At 49.2% G+C, this 16,937-nt stretch overlaps 1 protein-coding gene across 1 annotated transcript in view; it reads left to right on the forward strand.

Moving 5' to 3' along the window:
• The window catches only part of jade3 (jade family PHD finger 3), a 109,257-nt gene extending 92,679 nt beyond the window's left edge, over window positions 1-16,578 (forward strand). The window contains exons 9-13 of the mRNA XM_065009404.1: window positions 10,260-10,376; window positions 11,287-11,823; window positions 13,769-13,886; window positions 14,709-14,897; window positions 14,989-16,578. Of these exons, the coding sequence (XP_064865476.1) occupies window positions 10,260-10,376; window positions 11,287-11,823; window positions 13,769-13,886; window positions 14,709-14,897; window positions 14,989-15,863 (1,836 nt within the window). The 3' untranslated portion in view covers window positions 15,864-16,578. The remainder of the gene's footprint in view (window positions 1-10,259; window positions 10,377-11,286; window positions 11,824-13,768; window positions 13,887-14,708; window positions 14,898-14,988) is intronic.
• The last annotated feature ends 359 nt before the right edge of the window (window positions 16,579-16,937 follow it).

Here is a 16,937-nt window from a genome sequence, read left to right on the forward strand (position 1 = left end):
TGACAGATATGGCAGCTCTGCTACTAGCTCCTAAGACATGACAGATATGGCAGCTCTGCTACTATCTCCTAAGACATGACAGCTCTGCTACTAGCTCCTAAGACATGACAGCTCTGCTACTAGCTCCTAAGACATGACAGATATGGCAGCTCTGCTACTAGCTCCTCAGATATGGCAGCTCTGCTACTAGCTCCTAAGATATGACAGCTCTGCTACTAGCTCCTAAGACATGACAGCTCTGCTACTAGCTCCTAAGACATGACAGATATGGCAGCTCTGCTACTAGCTCCTCAGATATGGCAGCTCTGCTACTAGCTCCTAAGATATGACAGATATGGCTGCTCTGCTACTAGCTCCTAAGATATGGCAGCTCTGCTACTAGCTCCTAAGACATGACAGATATGGCAGCTCTGCTACTAGCTCCTAAGATATGGCAGCTCTGCTACTAGCTCCTAAGACATGACAGATATGGCAGCTCTGCTACTAGCTCCTAAGACATGACAGCTCTGCTACTAGCTCCTAAGACATGACAGATATGGCAGCTCTGCTACTAGCTCCTAAGACATGACAGCTCTGCTACTAGCTCCTAAAACATGACAGCTCTGCTACTAGCTCCTAAGACATGACAGATATGGCAGCTCTGCTACTAGCTCCTCAGATATGGCAGCTCTGCTACTAGCTCCTAAAACATGACAGCTCTGCTACTAGCTCCTAAGATATGACAGATATGGCAGCTCTGCTACTAGCTCCTAAGACATGACAGCTCTGCTACTAGCTCCTAAAACATGGCAGCTCTGCTACTAGCTCCTAAGACATGACAGATATAGCAGCTCTGCTACTAGCTCCTAAGACATGACAGATATGGCAGCTCTGCTTCTAGCTCCTAAGACATGACAGCTCTGCTACTAGCTCCTAAAACATGACAGCTCTGCTACTAGCTCCTAAGACATGACAGATATGGCAGCTCTGCTACTAGCTCCTAAGATATGGCAGCTCTGCTACTAGCTCCTAAGACATGACAGATATGACAGCTCTGCTACTAGCTCCTAAGACATGACAGATATGACAGCTCTGCTACTAGCTCCTAAGACATGACAGATATGGCAGCTCTGCTTCTAGCTCCTAAGACATGACAGCTCTGCTACTAGCTCCTAAAACATGGCAGCTCTGCTACTAACTCCTAAGACATGACAGATATGGCAGCTCTGCTACTAGCTCCTAAGACATGACAGATATGACAGCTCTGCTACTAGCTCCTAAGACATGACAGATATGACAGCTCTGCTACTAGCTCCTAAGACATGACAGATATGGCAGCTCTGCTTCTAGCTCCTAAGACATGACAGCTCTACTACTAGCTCCTAAAACATGACAGCTCTGCTACTAGCTCCTAAGACATGACAGATATGGCAGCTCTGCTACTAGCTCCTAAGACATGACAGATATGGCAGCTCTGCTACTAGCTCCTAAGACATGACAGCTCTGTTACTAGCTCCTAAGATATGACAGATATGGCAGCTCTGCTACTAGCTCCTAAGACATGACAGCTCTGCTACTAGCTCCTAAGACATGACAGCTCTGCTACTAGCTCCTAAGACATGACAGACATGACAGCTCTGCTACTAGCTCCTAAGACATGACAGATATGGCAGCTCTGCTACTAGCTCCTAAGACATGACAGATATGGCAGCTCTGCTACTATCTCCTAAGACATGACAGCTCTGCTACTAGCTCCTAAGACATGACAGCTCTGCTACTAGCTCCTAAGACATGACAGATATGGCAGCTCTGCTACTAGCTCCTCAGATATGGCAGCTCTGCTACTAGCTCCTAAGATATGACAGCTCTGCTACTAGCTCCTAAGACATGACAGCTCTGCTACTAGCTCCTAAGACATGACAGATATGGCAGCTCTGCTACTAGCTCCTCAGATATGGCAGCTCTGCTACTAGCTCCTAAGATATGACAGATATGGCAGCTCTGCTACTAGCTCCTAAGATATGGCAGCTCTGCTACTAGCTCCTAAGACATGACAGATATGGCAGCTCTGCTACTAGCTCCTAAGATATGGCAGCTCTGCTACTAGCTCCTAAGACATGACAGATATGGCAGCTCTGCTACTAGCTCCTAAGACATGACAGCTCTGCTACTAGCTCCTAAGACATGACAGATATGGCAGCTCTGCTACTAGCTCCTAAGACATGACAGCTCTGCTACTAGCTCCTAAAACATGACAGCTCTGCTACTAGCTCCTAAGACATGACAGATATGGCAGCTCTGCTACTAGCTCCTCAGATATGGCAGCTCTGCTACTAGCTCCTAAAACATGACAGCTCTGCTACTAGCTCCTAAGATATGACAGATATGGCAGCTCTGCTACTAGCTCCTAAGACATGACAGCTCTGCTACTAGCTCCTAAAACATGGCAGCTCTGCTACTAGCTCCTAAGACATGACAGATATAGCAGCTCTGCTACTAGCTCCTAAGACATGACAGATATGGCAGCTCTGCTTCTAGCTCCTAAGACATGACAGCTCTGCTACTAGCTCCTAAAACATGACAGCTCTGCTACTAGCTCCTAAGACATGACAGATATGGCAGCTCTGCTACTAGCTCCTAAGACATGACAGCTCTGCTACTAGCTCCTAAGACATGACAGCTCTGGTACTAGCTCCTAAGACATGGCAGCTCTGCTACTAGCTCCTAAGATATGGCAGCTCTGCTACTAGCTCCTAAAACATGACAGCTCTGCTACTAGCTCCTAAAACATAACAGCTCTGCTACTAGCTCCTAAGACATGACAGATATGGCAGCTCTGCTTCTAGCTCCTAAGACATGACAGCTCTGCTACTAGCTCCTAAAACATGACAGCTCTGCTACTAGCTCCTAAGACATGACAGATATGGCAGCTCTGCTACTAGCTCCTAAAACATGACAGATATGACAGCTCTGCTACTAGCTCCTAAGACATGACAGATATGGCAGCTCTGCTTCTAGCTCCTAAGATATGGCAGCTCTGCTACTAGCTCCTAAGACATGACAGATATGGCAGCTCTGCTACTAGCTCCTAAGATATGGCAGCTCTGCTACTAACTCCTAAGACATGACAGATATGGCAGCTCTGCTTCTAGCTCCTAAGATATGGCAGCGCTGCTACTAGCTCCTCAGATATGGCAGCTCTGCTACTAGCTCCTAAGACATGACAGATATGGCAGCTCTGCTACTAGCTCCTAAGATATGGCAGCTCTGCTACTAGCTCCTAAGACATGACAGATATGGCAGCTCCTAAACAACTATGCACTAATTCGTTTTTTTGTGTTATTTCTTACATTATTAGCCCAGAATGTTTTTTTTGTTATAACATACAGACGGAAGTAATTTTGGGATATCAGAGCGGTGATAACTCACCAGGAAAAATACGACTTCTCCGAATTGTATCCTTTGTTCGAACTCCCAACTGAACTTATCCCAGATGCTGCTCGAAGACTGCACCGGTGGAGAAGAGCTATTCGGACTTAGTAGTCCGGCTCAGGAGGCGTGCACACCACCCACCGCTTCCGAGTATATTACTCGCTAATGTTTAGTCTCTGGATAGTAAAGTAGATGAGCTCAGGGAGAGGATCTCCTTCTGTCTTGTTGCTTTTTTCCCTATGTTGCTCTGTCTGTATGCTAAGTTTTGCTAGTCCTATGTTGCTCTGCGTGTGCTCAATGACAGTCTATATTGGAATTGTTTTTAATAACCTGCCCAGGGACTGCGGTTGAAAATTAGCCGGCTGGTTAAAACCGGCACTTTTACTGAAACGTTGATTAATGTGCACTGTCCCTGTAAAAATAAAATAAACTCAAACAAACTAGAAAGGCATCCAGGACTGTAACATGCTTTGTTTCACGGAATCATGGCTCTCTCCGGATACACTGTCCATACAGCCAGCTGGGTTCTCAGTACATCGCGCAGACAGGAATAAAGAACTCCAGGAAGAAGAAAGGCGGGTGGTGTATGTTTCATGACCGTATTACCTCCCAAGAGAATTCTCTTTGGTTATAGTCACAGCCGTGTATATTCCCCCTCGAGCAGATACCACGACGGCCCTCAAATAACTAACCTGGACTTTATGCAAACTCAAAACCATATATCCCGAGGCTGCATTTATTGTAGCTGGGGATTTTAACAAAGACAATTTGAGGAAAAAGCTACCAAAATTCTATCAACACACTGCCTGTAGTACTGCATCAAAAACTCTTGATCATTGTTACTCCCCCTTCCTGGATGGCTTCAAGGCCCTCTCTTTGGCAAATCAGATCACCACTCCACTCTGCTCCTCCCTTCCTATAGGCAGAAACTCAAACAGGAAGTACCTGTGCTAAGGCCTAGTCAATGCTGGTCTGACCAATCAGAACCCACGCTTCAAGATGGTTTTGATCACGCGGACTGGGATATGTTCCAGGTAGCCTCTGAGAATAACATTGACGAATACACTGATGCGGTGACGGAGTTCTTTAGGAAGTGACTGAGTTTATCAGGAAGTGTATAGGAGATGTTGTACCCACTGTGACTATTAAAACCTACTCAAACGAGAAACCGTGGATAGATGGCAGCATTCGTGCAAAACTGAAAGCGCGAACCACCGTATTTAACCACGGCAAGGTGACTGGGAATATGGTTGAATACAGTGTTATTCCCTCCGTAAGGCAATCAAACAGGCTAAACGTCAGTACAGAGACAAGGTGGAGTCGCAATTTAACGACTCCGTCACGAGACTTATATTGCACAGTCTACAGACAATCACGGATTACAATGGGAAAACCAGCCACGTCTCAGACACCGTCTTGCTCCCGGACAAGCTAAACACCTTCTTCTCTCGCTTTGAGGATAACACAGTGCCACCGACGTCTTGCTCCGGACAAGCTAAACACCTTCTCTCGCTTTGAGGATAACACAGTGCCACCGACGTCTTGCTCCCGGACAAGCTAAACACCTTCTTCACATTTAAGCGTGTTAACCCTCGCAAGACTGCTGGCCCAGAAGGCATCCCTAGTCACGTCCTCGGAGCATGCACAGACCAGCTGGCTGGAGTGTTTACAGACATATTCAATCTCTACCTATCCCAGTCTGCTGTCCCCACATGCTTCAAGATGTCCACCATTGTTCCTGTACCCAAGAAGGCAAAGGTAACTGAACTAAATGACTATCGCCCCGTAGCACTCACTTCTGTTATCATGAAGTGCTTTGAGAGACTAGTTAAGGATCATATCACCTCCACCCTACCTGACATCCTAGACCCCCCCCCCCCACTTCAATTTGCTTACATTCCTAATAGATCCACAGACGACGCAATCGCCATCGCTATAGACAAGAAGGATATCTATGTAAAAATGCTGTTCATTGACACTAGGCTCAGCCTTCAACACCATAGTACCCTCCAAGCTCATCATTAAGCTTGGTGCCCTCGGTCTCAACCCTGCCCTGTACAACTGGGTCCTGGACTTCCTGATGGGCCGCCCGCAGGTGTTGAAGGAAGGAAACAACACCACCTCTACGCCAATCAACACTGGGGCCCCCACAAAGGTGTGTTCTCAGACCTCTCCTGTATTCCCTGTTCACCCATGACTGCGTGGCCACCTACGCCTCCAATTCAATCACCAAGTTTGCAGGTGACACAACAGTAGTAGATTACCAACAATGACGAGACTGCTTACAGGGAGGAGGTGAGGCCTCTGGGAGTGTGGTGTCAGGAAAATAACCTCTCACTCAATGTCAACAAAACAAAGAGGATGATCGTGAACTTCAGGAGAGCAGCCCCCTATCCACATCGAGGGGACAGCAGTGGAGAAGGTGGAAAGTTTTAAGTTCCTCGGCGTACACATCACGGACAAACTGAATTGGTCCACCCACACAGACCGTGTGGTGAAGAAGGCACAACAGTGCTTCTTCAACCTCAGGAGGCTGAAGAAATTGGCTTGTCACCAAAACACTCACAAACTTTACAGATGCACAATTGAGGACTTCCTGTCAGGCTGTATCACTGCCTGCCCTACAGGACACCTACAGTCCTACAGGACAGCACCCGTTGTCACAGAAAGGCAAAAAGTTTGAGGACAACCACCCGAGCCACTGCCTGTTCACCCCGCTATCATCCAGAAGGCGAGGTCAGTACAGGTGCATCAAAGCTGGGACCGAGAAACTGAAAAACAGCTTCTATCTCAAGTTCATCAGATTGTTAAATAGCCATCACCAGCCAGCTACACTGGTTACTCAAACCTGCATATTAGTCTCTGCTGCCCCATGTACATAGACACAGAATCACTGTCCACTTTGATAATGTTTACATACTGCTTTACTCATTTCATATGTACATACTTTATTTTAGTCAATGCCACTCCTACTTTGCTCGTCTTAATATTTATATATTTCTTAATTCCGTTCTTTTACTTTTAAACGTGCGTATTGTTGTGAATTGTTAGATACTACTGCACTGTTGGAGCTAGAAACACAAGCATTTAGTTAGATATTACTGCACTGTTGGAGCTAGGAACACAAGCATTTAGTTAGATATTACTGCACTGTTGGAGCTAGGAACACAAGCATTTAGTTAGATATTACTGCACTGTCAGAGCTAGAAACACAAGCATTTAGTTAGATATTACTGCACTGTCAGAGCTAGAAACACAAGCATTTAGTTAGATACTACTGCACTGTTGGAGCTAGGAACACAAGCATTTAGTTAGATACTACTGTACTGTCGGAGCTAGGAACACAAGCATTTAGTTAGATATTACTGCACTGTCGGAGCTAGAAACACAAGCATTTAGTTAGATACTACTGCACTGTTGGAGCTAGGAACACAAGCATTTAGTTAGATATTACTGCACTGTTGGAGCTAGAAACACAAGCATTTAGTTAGATATTACTGCACTGTCAGAGCTAGAAACACAAGCATTTAGTTAGATATTACTGCACTGTTGGAGCTAGAAACACAAGCATTTAGTTAGATATTACTGCACTGTTGGAGCTAGAAACACAAGCATTTAGTTAGATACTACTGCACTGTTGGAGCTAGGAACACAAGCATTTAGTTAGATACTACTGCACTGTTGGAGCTAGAAACACAAGCATTTAGTTAGATATTACTGCACTGTTGGAGCTAGAAACACAAGCATTTAGTTAGATATTACTGCATTGTTGGAGCTGGAAACACTGTTGGAGCTAGGGTTTGGTGAACCGTTTACGATACGTACTGAACCGGGGGTTTGGTGAACCGTTTACGATACGTACTGAACCGTTTACGATACGTACTGAACCGTGGGTTTGGTGAACCGTTTACGATACGTACTGAACCGTGGGTTTGGTGAACCGTTTACGATACGTACTGAACCGTGGGTTTGGTGAACCGTTTACGATACGTACTGAACCGTGGGTTTGGTGAACCGTTTACGATACGTACTGAACCGTGGGTTTGGTGAACCGTTTACGATACGTACTGAACTGTGGGTTTGGTGAACCGTTTACGATACGTACTGAACTGTTTACGATACGTACTGAACCGGGGGTTTGGTGAACCGTTTACGATACGTACTGAACCGGGGGTTTGGTGAACCGTTTACGATACGTACTGAACCGGGGGTTTGGTGAACCGTTTACGATACGTACTGAACCGGGGGTTTGGTGAACCGTTTACGATACGTACTGAACCGTGGGTTTGGTGAACCGTTTACGATACGTACTGAACTGTTTACGATACGTACTGAACCGGGGGTTTGGTGAACCGTTTACAATACGTACTGAACCGGGGGTTTGGTGAACCGTTTACGATACGTACTGAACCGGGGGTTTGGTGAACCGTTTACGATACGTACTGAACCGGGGGTTTGGTGAACCGTTTACGATAGGTACTGAACCGGGGGTTTGGTGAACCGTTTACGATACGTACTGAACCGGGGGTTTGGTGAACCTAGCGTGCTGACAGTGTGTTCATGTCTCTAGGTGAGCATAGCGTGTTGACAGCGTGTTCTTCATGTCTCTAGGTGAGCATAGCGTGTTGACAGTGTGTTCTTCATGTCTCTAGGTGAGCATAGCGTGTTGACAGTGTGTTCATGTCTCTAGGTGAACATAGCGTGTTGACAGTGTGTTCTTCATGTCTCTAGGTGAGCATAGCGTGTTGACAGTGTGTTCTTCATGTCTCTAGGTGAGCATAGCGTGTTGACAGTGTGTTCTTCATGTCTCTAGGTGAACATAGCGTGTTGACAGTGTGTTCTTCATGTCTCTAGGTGAGCATAGCGTGTTGACAGTGTGTTCATGTCTCTAGGTGAGCATAGCGTGTTGAGTGTGTTCTTCATGTCTCTAGGTGAGCATAGCGTGTTGACAGCGTGTTCTTCATGTCTCTAGGTGAGCATAGCGTGTTGACAGCGTGTTCTTCATGTCTCTAGGTGAGCATAGCGTGTTGACAGTGTGTTCATGTCTCTAGGTGAGCATAGCGTGTTGACAGTGTGTTCTTCATGTCTCTAGGTGAACATAGCGTGTTGACAGTGTGTTCATGTCTCTAGGTGAGCATAGCGTGTTGACAGCATGTTCTTCATGTCTCTAGGTGAGCATAGCGTGTTGACAGTGTTCTTCATGTCTCTAGGTGAGCATAGCGTGTTGACAGTGTGTTCATGTCTCTAGGTGAGCATAGCGTGTTGACAGCGTGTTCTTCATGTCTCTAGGTGAGCATAGCGTGTTGACAGTGTTCTTCATGTCTCTAGGTGAGCATAGCGTGTTGACAGCGTGTTCTTCATGTCTCTAGGTGAGCATAGCGTGTTGACAGTGTTCTTCATGTCTCTAGGTGAGCATAGCGTGTTGACAGTGTGTTCTTCATGTCTCTAGGTGAGCATAGCGTGTTGACAGTGTGTTCTTCATGTCTCTAGGTGAGCATAGCGTGTTGACAGTGTTCTTCATGTCTCTAGGTGAGCATAGCGTGTTGACAGTGTGTTCTTCATGTCTCTAGGTGAGCATAGCGTGTTGACTGTGTTCTTCATGTCTCTAGGTGAGCATAGCGTGTTGACAGTGTGTTCATGTCTCTAGGTGAGCATAGCGTGTTGACAGTGTTCTTCATGTCTCTAGGTGAGCATAGCGTGTTGACAGTGTGTTCTTCATGTCTCTAGGTGAGCATAGCGTGTTGACAGTGTTCTTCATGTCTCTAGGTGAGCATAGCGTGTTGACAGTGTGTTCTTCATGTCTCTAGGTGAGCATAGTGTGTTGACAGCGTGTTCTTCATGTCTCTAGGTGAGCATAGCGTGTTGACAGTGTGTTCTTCATGTCTCTAGGTGAGCATAGCGTGTTGACAGCGTGTTCTTCATGTCTCTAGGTGAGCATAGCGTGTTGACAGTGTGTTCATGTCTCTAGGTGAGCATAGCGTGTTGACAGTGTGTTCTTCATGTCTCTAGGTGAGCATAGCGTGTTGAGTGTGTTCTTCATGTCTCTAGGTGAGCATAGCGTGTTGACAGTGTTCTTCATGTCTCTAGGTGAGCATAGCGTGTTGACAGTGTGTTCTTCATGTCTCTAGGTGAGCATAGTGTGTTGACAGTGTGTTCTTCATGTCTCTAGGTGAGCATAGCGTGTTGACAGTGTTCTTCATGTCTCTAGGTGAGCATAGCGTGTTGACAGTGTGTTCTTCATGTCTCTAGGTGAGCATAGCGTGTTGACAGTGTTCTTCATGTCTCTAGGTGAGCATAGCGTGTTGACAGTGTGTTCTTCATGTCTCTAGGTGAGCATAGCGTGTTGACAGTGTATTCTTCATGTATCTAGGTGAGCATAGCGTGTTGACAGCGTGTTCTTCATGTCTCTAGGTGAGCATAGCGTGTTGACAGTGTTCTTCATGTCTCTAGGTGAGCATAGCGTGTTGACAGTGTGTTCATGTCTCTAGGTGAGCATAGCGTGTTGACAGTGTGTTCTTCATGTATCTAGGTGAGCATAGCGTGTTGACAGCGTGTTCTTCATGTCTCTAGGTGAGCATAGCGTGTTGAGTGTGTTCATGTCTCTAGGTGAGCATAGCGTGTTGACAGTGTTCTTCATGTCTCTAGGTGAGCATAGCGTGTTGACAGCGTGTTCTTCATGTCTCTAGGTGAGCATAGCGTGTTGACAGTGTTCTTCATGTCTCTAGGTGAGCATAGCGTGTTGACAGTGTGTTCTTCATGTCTCTAGGTGAGCATAGCGTGTTGACAGTGTGTTCTTCATGTCTCTAGGTGAGCATAGCGTGTTGACAGTGTGTTCTTCATGTCTCTAGGTGAGCATCGCGTGTCCAGAGAGGATGGAGCCCATCACCAAAGTGTCTCACATCCCCCCCTCCCGCTGGTCTCTCATCTGCAGCCTCTGTAAACTGAAGACTGGAGCCTGTATACAGGTGAGTAATGCTGTCTATGTGAAGGGTAGGGCCCGCTGTCTACGTGGAGGGTAGGGCCCTCTGTCTACGTGGAGGGTAGGGCCCGCTGTCTATGTGGAGGGTAGGGCCCTCTGTCTACGTGGAGGGTAGGGCCCTCTGTCTACGTGGAGGGTAGGGCCCTCTGTCTACGTGGAGGGTAGGGCCCTCTGTCTATGTGGAGGGTAGGGCCCTCTGTCTACGTGGAGGGTAGGGCCCTCTGTCTACGTGGAGGGTAGGGCCCGCTGTCTACGTGGAGGGTAGGGCCCGCTGTCTACGTGGAGGGTAGGGCCCGCTGTCTACGTGGAGGGTAGGGCCTGCTGTCTACGTGGAGGGTAGGGCCCTCTGTCTATGTGGAGGGTAGGGCCCGCTGTTTATGTGGAGGGTAGGGCCCGCTGTCTATGTGGAGGGTAGGGCCCGCTGTCTATGTGGAGGGTAGGGCCCGCTGTCTATGTGGAGGGTAGGGCCCGCTGTCTACGTGGAGGGTAGGGCCCGCTGTCTACGTGGAGGGTAGGGCCCGCTGTCTACGTGGAGGGTAGGGCCTGCTGTCTATGTGGAGGGTAGGGCCCGCTGTCTACGTGGAGGGTAGGGCCCGCTGTCTACGTGGAGGGTAGGGCCCGCTGTCTACGTGGAGGGTAGGGCCCTCTGTCTACGTGGAGGGTAGGGCCCTCTGTCTACGTGGAGGGTAGCGCCCTCTGTCTACGTGGAGGGTAGGGCCCGCTGCCTCCTCCATCCCCCAGAGTTCAACTCTCCTTATCCTCCTCCATCCCCCAGAGGGCTGAGTGAAGAACTGCACCATCCCGTTCCATATGACGTGTGTCTTGGAGTAATATGTTTATTATTCTGATTTAGTTAATGATGTGTATATTCTGTTGTGTTGGGTCTCCTCCCTCAGTGCTCAGTGAAGAACTGCACCATCCCGTTCCATGTGACGTGTGCCTTCGAGCACAGCCTGGAGATGAAGACTGTCCTGGATGAAGGAGATGAGGTGAAGTTCAGGTCCTACTGCCTGAAGCACAGCAAGCCCAAGAACCAGGCCTCCTCCGACCCACCAGCCCCCGGGCTCAGCCCCTGTCAACCAGCCCACAACAAGCAGTCCAAGGCAGGGGAGCCAGGCTCTGGTCTCAGTCCGGCCCGGCCCAAACCCCCCGTAGACCCAGAGAGGGGGGGCCTGAGGGCCCAGAGGTTGCTAGAACTAGAGGAGGAGTTTTCTACTCTGATTCACCCTGAGGAGCTGGCCCTGAACCTGGGCCTCCCTCCCAGCCTGCTGGACTTCATCTACCAGTACTGGAAACTGAAGAGGAAGAGCAACTTCAACCGTGCTCTGCTGCCCCCTAGTGAGGAGGAGGGTAACCTGCTGTTGTTGCCTCATGAAGACAGCATCCACACACGAATGAGGATGTTCATGCACCTCCGACAGGACTTAGAGAGGGTTAGTATTACTTATTAGTTAGATATTTAAAACAGATATATTAGAAGACAGCGGCTACACACGGATGAGGATGTTCATGCACCTCCGACAGGACTTAGAGAGGGTTAGTATTACTTATTAGTTAGATATTTAAAACAGATATATTAGAAGACAGCGGCTACACACGAATGAGGATGTTCATGCACCTCAGACAGGACTTAGTGTGTGACTGGTTGGTTATATTATGTCAGGGCTCGTCAACCCTGTTCCTGGAGAGAGACCCTCCTGTAGGTTTTTAACTCCGACCCTGTTCCTGGAGAGAGACCCTCCTGTAGGTTTGAACTCCGACCCTGTTCCTGGAGAGAGACCCTCCTGTAGGTTTTTAACTCCGACCCTGTTCCTGGAGAGAGACCCTCCTGTAGGTTTGAACTCCGACCCTATTCCTGGAGAGCTACCCTCCTGTAGGTTTGAACTCCGACCCTATTCCTGGAGAGATACCCTCCTGTAGGTTTGAACTCTGACCCTGTTCCTGGAGAGAGACCCTCCTGTAGGTTTTTAACTCCGACCCTGTTCCTGGAGAGAGACCCTCCTGTAGGTTTGAACTCCGACCCTATTCCTGGAGAGATACCCTCCTGTAGGTTTGAACTCCGACCCTATTCCTGGAGAGATACCCTCCTGTAGGTTTGAACTCTGACCCTGTTCCTGGAGAGAGACCCTCCTGTAGGTTTGAACTCCGACCCTATTCCTGGAGAGAGACCCTCCTGTAGGTTTTTAACTCCGACCCTGTTCCTGGAGAGATACCCTCCTGTAGGTTTGAACTCCGACCCTATTCCTGGAGAGATATCCTCCTGTAGGTTTGAACTCCGACCCTATTCCTGGAGAGATACCCTCCTGTAGGTTTGGACTCCGACAGGGTTGGAGTTAAAACCTACAGGAGGGTAGCTTTCCAGGAACCTGCTTGGAGTTAAAACCTACAGGAGGGTCTCTCCAGGAACAGGCTTGGAGTTAACCTACAGGAGGGTAGCTCTCCAGGAACAGGGTTGGAGAGATATCATGTAATGAAGCTCATCTATATGGTTTCTAGGTTAGCTCCAGGTACAGGGTTGGAGTTAACCTACAGGAGGGTAGCTCTCCAGGAACAGGCTTGGAGTTAACCTACAGGAGGGTAGCTCTCCAGGAACAGGCTTGGAGTTAACCTACAGGAGGGTAGCTCTCCAGGTACAGGGTTGGAGAGATATCATGTAATGAAGCTCATCTATATGGTTTCTAGGTTAGCTCCAGGTACAGGGTTGGAGTTAACCTACAGGAGGGTCTCTCTCCAGGAACAGGCTTGGAGTTAACCTACAGGAGGGTAGCTCTCCAGGAACAGGGTTGGAGAGATATCATGTCATGAAGCTCATCTATATGGTTTCTAGGGTAGCTCTCCAGGAACAGGGTTGGAGTTAACCTACAGGAGGGTCTCTCTCCAGGAACAGGCTTGGAGTTAACCTACAGGAGGGTAGCTCTCCAGGTACAGGGTTGGAGAGATATCATGTAATGAAGCTCATCTATATGGTTTCTAGGGTAGCTCTCCAGGAACAGGGTTGGAGTTAACCTACAGGAGGGTAGCTCTCCAGGAACAGGGTTGGAGTTAACCTACAGGAGGGTAGCTCTCCAGGTACAGGGTTGGAGAGATATCATGTAATGAAGCTCATCTATATGGTTTCTAGGTTAGCTCTCCAGGTACACATTTTCTGTGCCAGGTATAGGACCAGTCTATTATATTCTAGTTACTGAGGATCCTTCCAGGTATTTAAATGTCTATCTAGAAATTGGGTGGGCAAACTACGGATCTCCGTTGAATTTCAAAATCCCGAACTGACCCCTGAGCCAAAAAGTTTGCCCGCCCCTGATTTTAGAACATAGCCTTCTCTACCGTGTTGGGTCAACGTCTGCTCACCTGACGGCCATGTTGTGTCCCCTACAGGTGAGGAACCTGTGTTACATGGTGAGTCGGAGGGAGAAGCTGAAACTGTCTCAGAGCAAGGCCCAGGAGCAGATCTTCAACCTCCACGTCAAACTGCTCAACCAGGAGATCTCCGCTGGTAAGATACTGGTTGTGTGTCCTCTGTCCAGAAGAGGAACAGGTTAACGTTCTATCCTAGGGTGGAGTTGGGACTCATGGTGTTTGTCTCTTCAGGTTAATGTTCTATCCTAGGGTGGAGTTGGGACTCATGGTGTTTGTCTCTCCAGGTTAATGTTCTATCCTAGGGTGGAGTTGGGACTCATGGTGTTTGTCTCTTCAGGTTAATGTTCTATCCTAGGGTGGAGTTGGGACTCATGGTGTTTGTCTCTCCAGGTTAATGTTCTATCCTAGGGTGGAGTTGGGACTCATGGTGTTTGTCTCTTCAGGTTAACGTTCTATCCTAGGGTGGAGTTGGGACTCATGGTGTTTGTCTCTCCAGGTTAATGTTCTATCCTAGGGTGGAGTTGGGACTCATGGTGTTTGTCTCTCCAGGTTAATGTTCTATCCTAGGGTGGAGTTGGGACTCATGGTGTTTGTCTCTCCAGGTTAATGTTCTATCCTAGGGTGGAGTTGGGACTCATGGTGTTTGTCTCTTCAGGTTAATGTTCTATCCTAGGGTGGAGTTGGGACTCATGGTGTTTGTCTCTTCAGGTTAATGTTCTATCCTAGGGTGGAGTTGGGACTCATGGTGTTTGTCTCTCCAGGTTAATGTTCTATCCTAGGGTGGAGTTGGGACTCATGGTGTGGGAGGAGATGGGGACTAACCCATCATTCTGATTGGCCCTCATGGTGTGGGAGGAGTTGGGGACTAACCCATCATTCTGATTGGCCCTCATGGTGTGGGAGGAGTTGGGGACTAAACCCATAATTCTGATTGGCCCTCATGGTCTTTTCTCTCCAGGTTTGCCGGTGGACAGCATGTTGTTCCGGCCTCCTCCCAGAATCACCCTGACGCTGAAGATGCCCAAAGTGTCGCTGGGTAACGGGAAGACCGGCTCCAAGTCAGGCAACGGCCCCCTGTGTCCAGATAACAGCGGGAATGTTCACGAACGTAGTGGGGGAGGGAAGGGGCTAGGGAAGGAGGGAGGGGGCTGGGTAAGGAGGGAGGAGGGCTGGGTAAGGAGGGAGGGGGCTGGGGAAGGAGGGAGGGGGCTGGGGAAGGAGGGAGGGGGCTGGGTAAGGAAGGAGGGGGCTGGGTAAGGGGGGAGGAGGGTTGGGTAAAGGAGGAGGGAAGCCTCAGTTCCATGGGCGAGGCAGAAGAGAGGAGCGCTCCAATGGCAGTCTACTGTCAACCTCTACCTCAGGTCAGTCATTTAGAGAGAGCAGTACCACCACTGGACCAGCACTGACCAACAGCATGTCCAGAGGCTCAGCCCTGCCTATCAAATCTACTGGCAAGCCCCTGACTGGCAAAACCTTAACGGGTAAACCCCTGGTGCTCCACGGCCATTCCTCCAATGGAAATGTTCAACTGGACCCAGACCGAGCGGGCCACATCCCCAAATCCAACGGTGTGATGGAGAAGATGGTGGGCGTGACCCAGAAGGACACCGCCTGTCAGACCCCCAGTGAACAGGAAGCTGGTGAGGGGTCAGGGGGCAAGGGCAGCCAGTCAGCCAGCTTCAAGAGGTCAACCATGGAGCACTTCAGCCGGTCGTTCAAGGAGGCGACGGTCAGTTTGGTGCGGACCACGGAGGACCTGCGGGGGGACAAGGTGTCCCAGGGGGGTAAAGGCTCCAGATCAGCCCAGGACCGGCCCTGGGCCAAACCAGTTCCCGGAGTCCCCCAGGGACTCGGTGGTACCAGATCAGCCCAGGACCGACCCTGGGCCAAACCAGCTCCTGGAGGCCCCCAAGGAGCCAGTGGTACCAGACCACCACCCTACCAGGAGACGGATGGATACTGCCCTGACCTGGAGCTCAGTGACTCGGAGCCAGAGGCTCAAGGTCAGAGGTGGAGGCAGGGTAGGGGTGACTCGGGGGGCCAGGCAGGAGGAGACTACAGCAGAGGGAAGCAGGGCCTGGGGGGGTCCAGTAGAACCTCAGCACAGAGGTGACATCCCTGACCCCTCACCTACTGTAGACACTGGCCCCAGTTCTGTCACCGCTCTGTCATTCCCTCTCTGACCACTGGAGCCCTGACCAGCCATAGAGCAGCAGGGGCCAATCGCAGCCATCTATTGGTAAACTGGGACCTGGGCCCCCTACACTGGCTGGGGCATCTATCTATTGGTCAACTGGGACCAGGCCCCCTACACTGGCTGGGGCATCTATCTATTGGTCAACTGGGACCAGGGCCCCCTACACTGGCTGGGGCATCTATCTAATGGTCAACTGGGACCAGGCCCCCTACACTGGCTGGGGCATCTATCGAATGGTCAACTGGGACCAGGCCCCCTACACTGGCTGGGGCATCTATCGAATGGTCAACTGGGACCAGGGCCCCCTACACTGGCTGGGGCATCTATTGGTCAACTGGGACCAGGGCCCCCTACACTGGCTGGGGCATCTCTCTAATGGTCAACTGGGACCAGGCCCCCCTACACTGGCTGGAGCATCTATCTATTGGTCAACTGGGACCAGGGCCCCCTACACTGGCTGGGGCATCTATCTATTGGTCCGCTGAGACACATACAGACAGGAGGACTGATGCATGATGGGCGTCCAGATCATCACGTTAATGGGACTCTGACATGTCTCCTGTTACCTCTTATCTCTCTCCATGCTCTCTGTGAGCAGTGTTGTCTTCTGAGATTAAACAACTGGTCTGTTTATCTGTCTCTGTTTTGCTTAGAAATGTTTTTCTGTATCTGTTAGGGGTTTAACAGTATACATATTCATACGGAACCTTGTTTCGGTCGCACTGTGAGCCTGAAAGAATACAAAAAACAAATATAACCACTACCTACAGGCTAAACCTGCCTCCTAATCGGAGTTAAACTAATATAACCACTACCTACAGGCTAAACCTGCCTCCTAATCGGAGTTAAACTAATATAACCACTACCTACAGGCTAAACCTGCCTGTAATTGTCTGTTAAACTAATATAACAACTAGAGCCTAAACCTGCCTCCTAATCGGAGTTAAACTAATATAACCACTACCTACAGGCTAAACCTGCCTCCTAATC

Source organism: Oncorhynchus nerka, linkage group LG24 (genome assembly GCF_034236695.1).
Source record: "Oncorhynchus nerka isolate Pitt River linkage group LG24, Oner_Uvic_2.0, whole genome shotgun sequence".
Taxonomy (NCBI): domain Eukaryota; kingdom Metazoa; phylum Chordata; class Actinopteri; order Salmoniformes; family Salmonidae; genus Oncorhynchus; species Oncorhynchus nerka.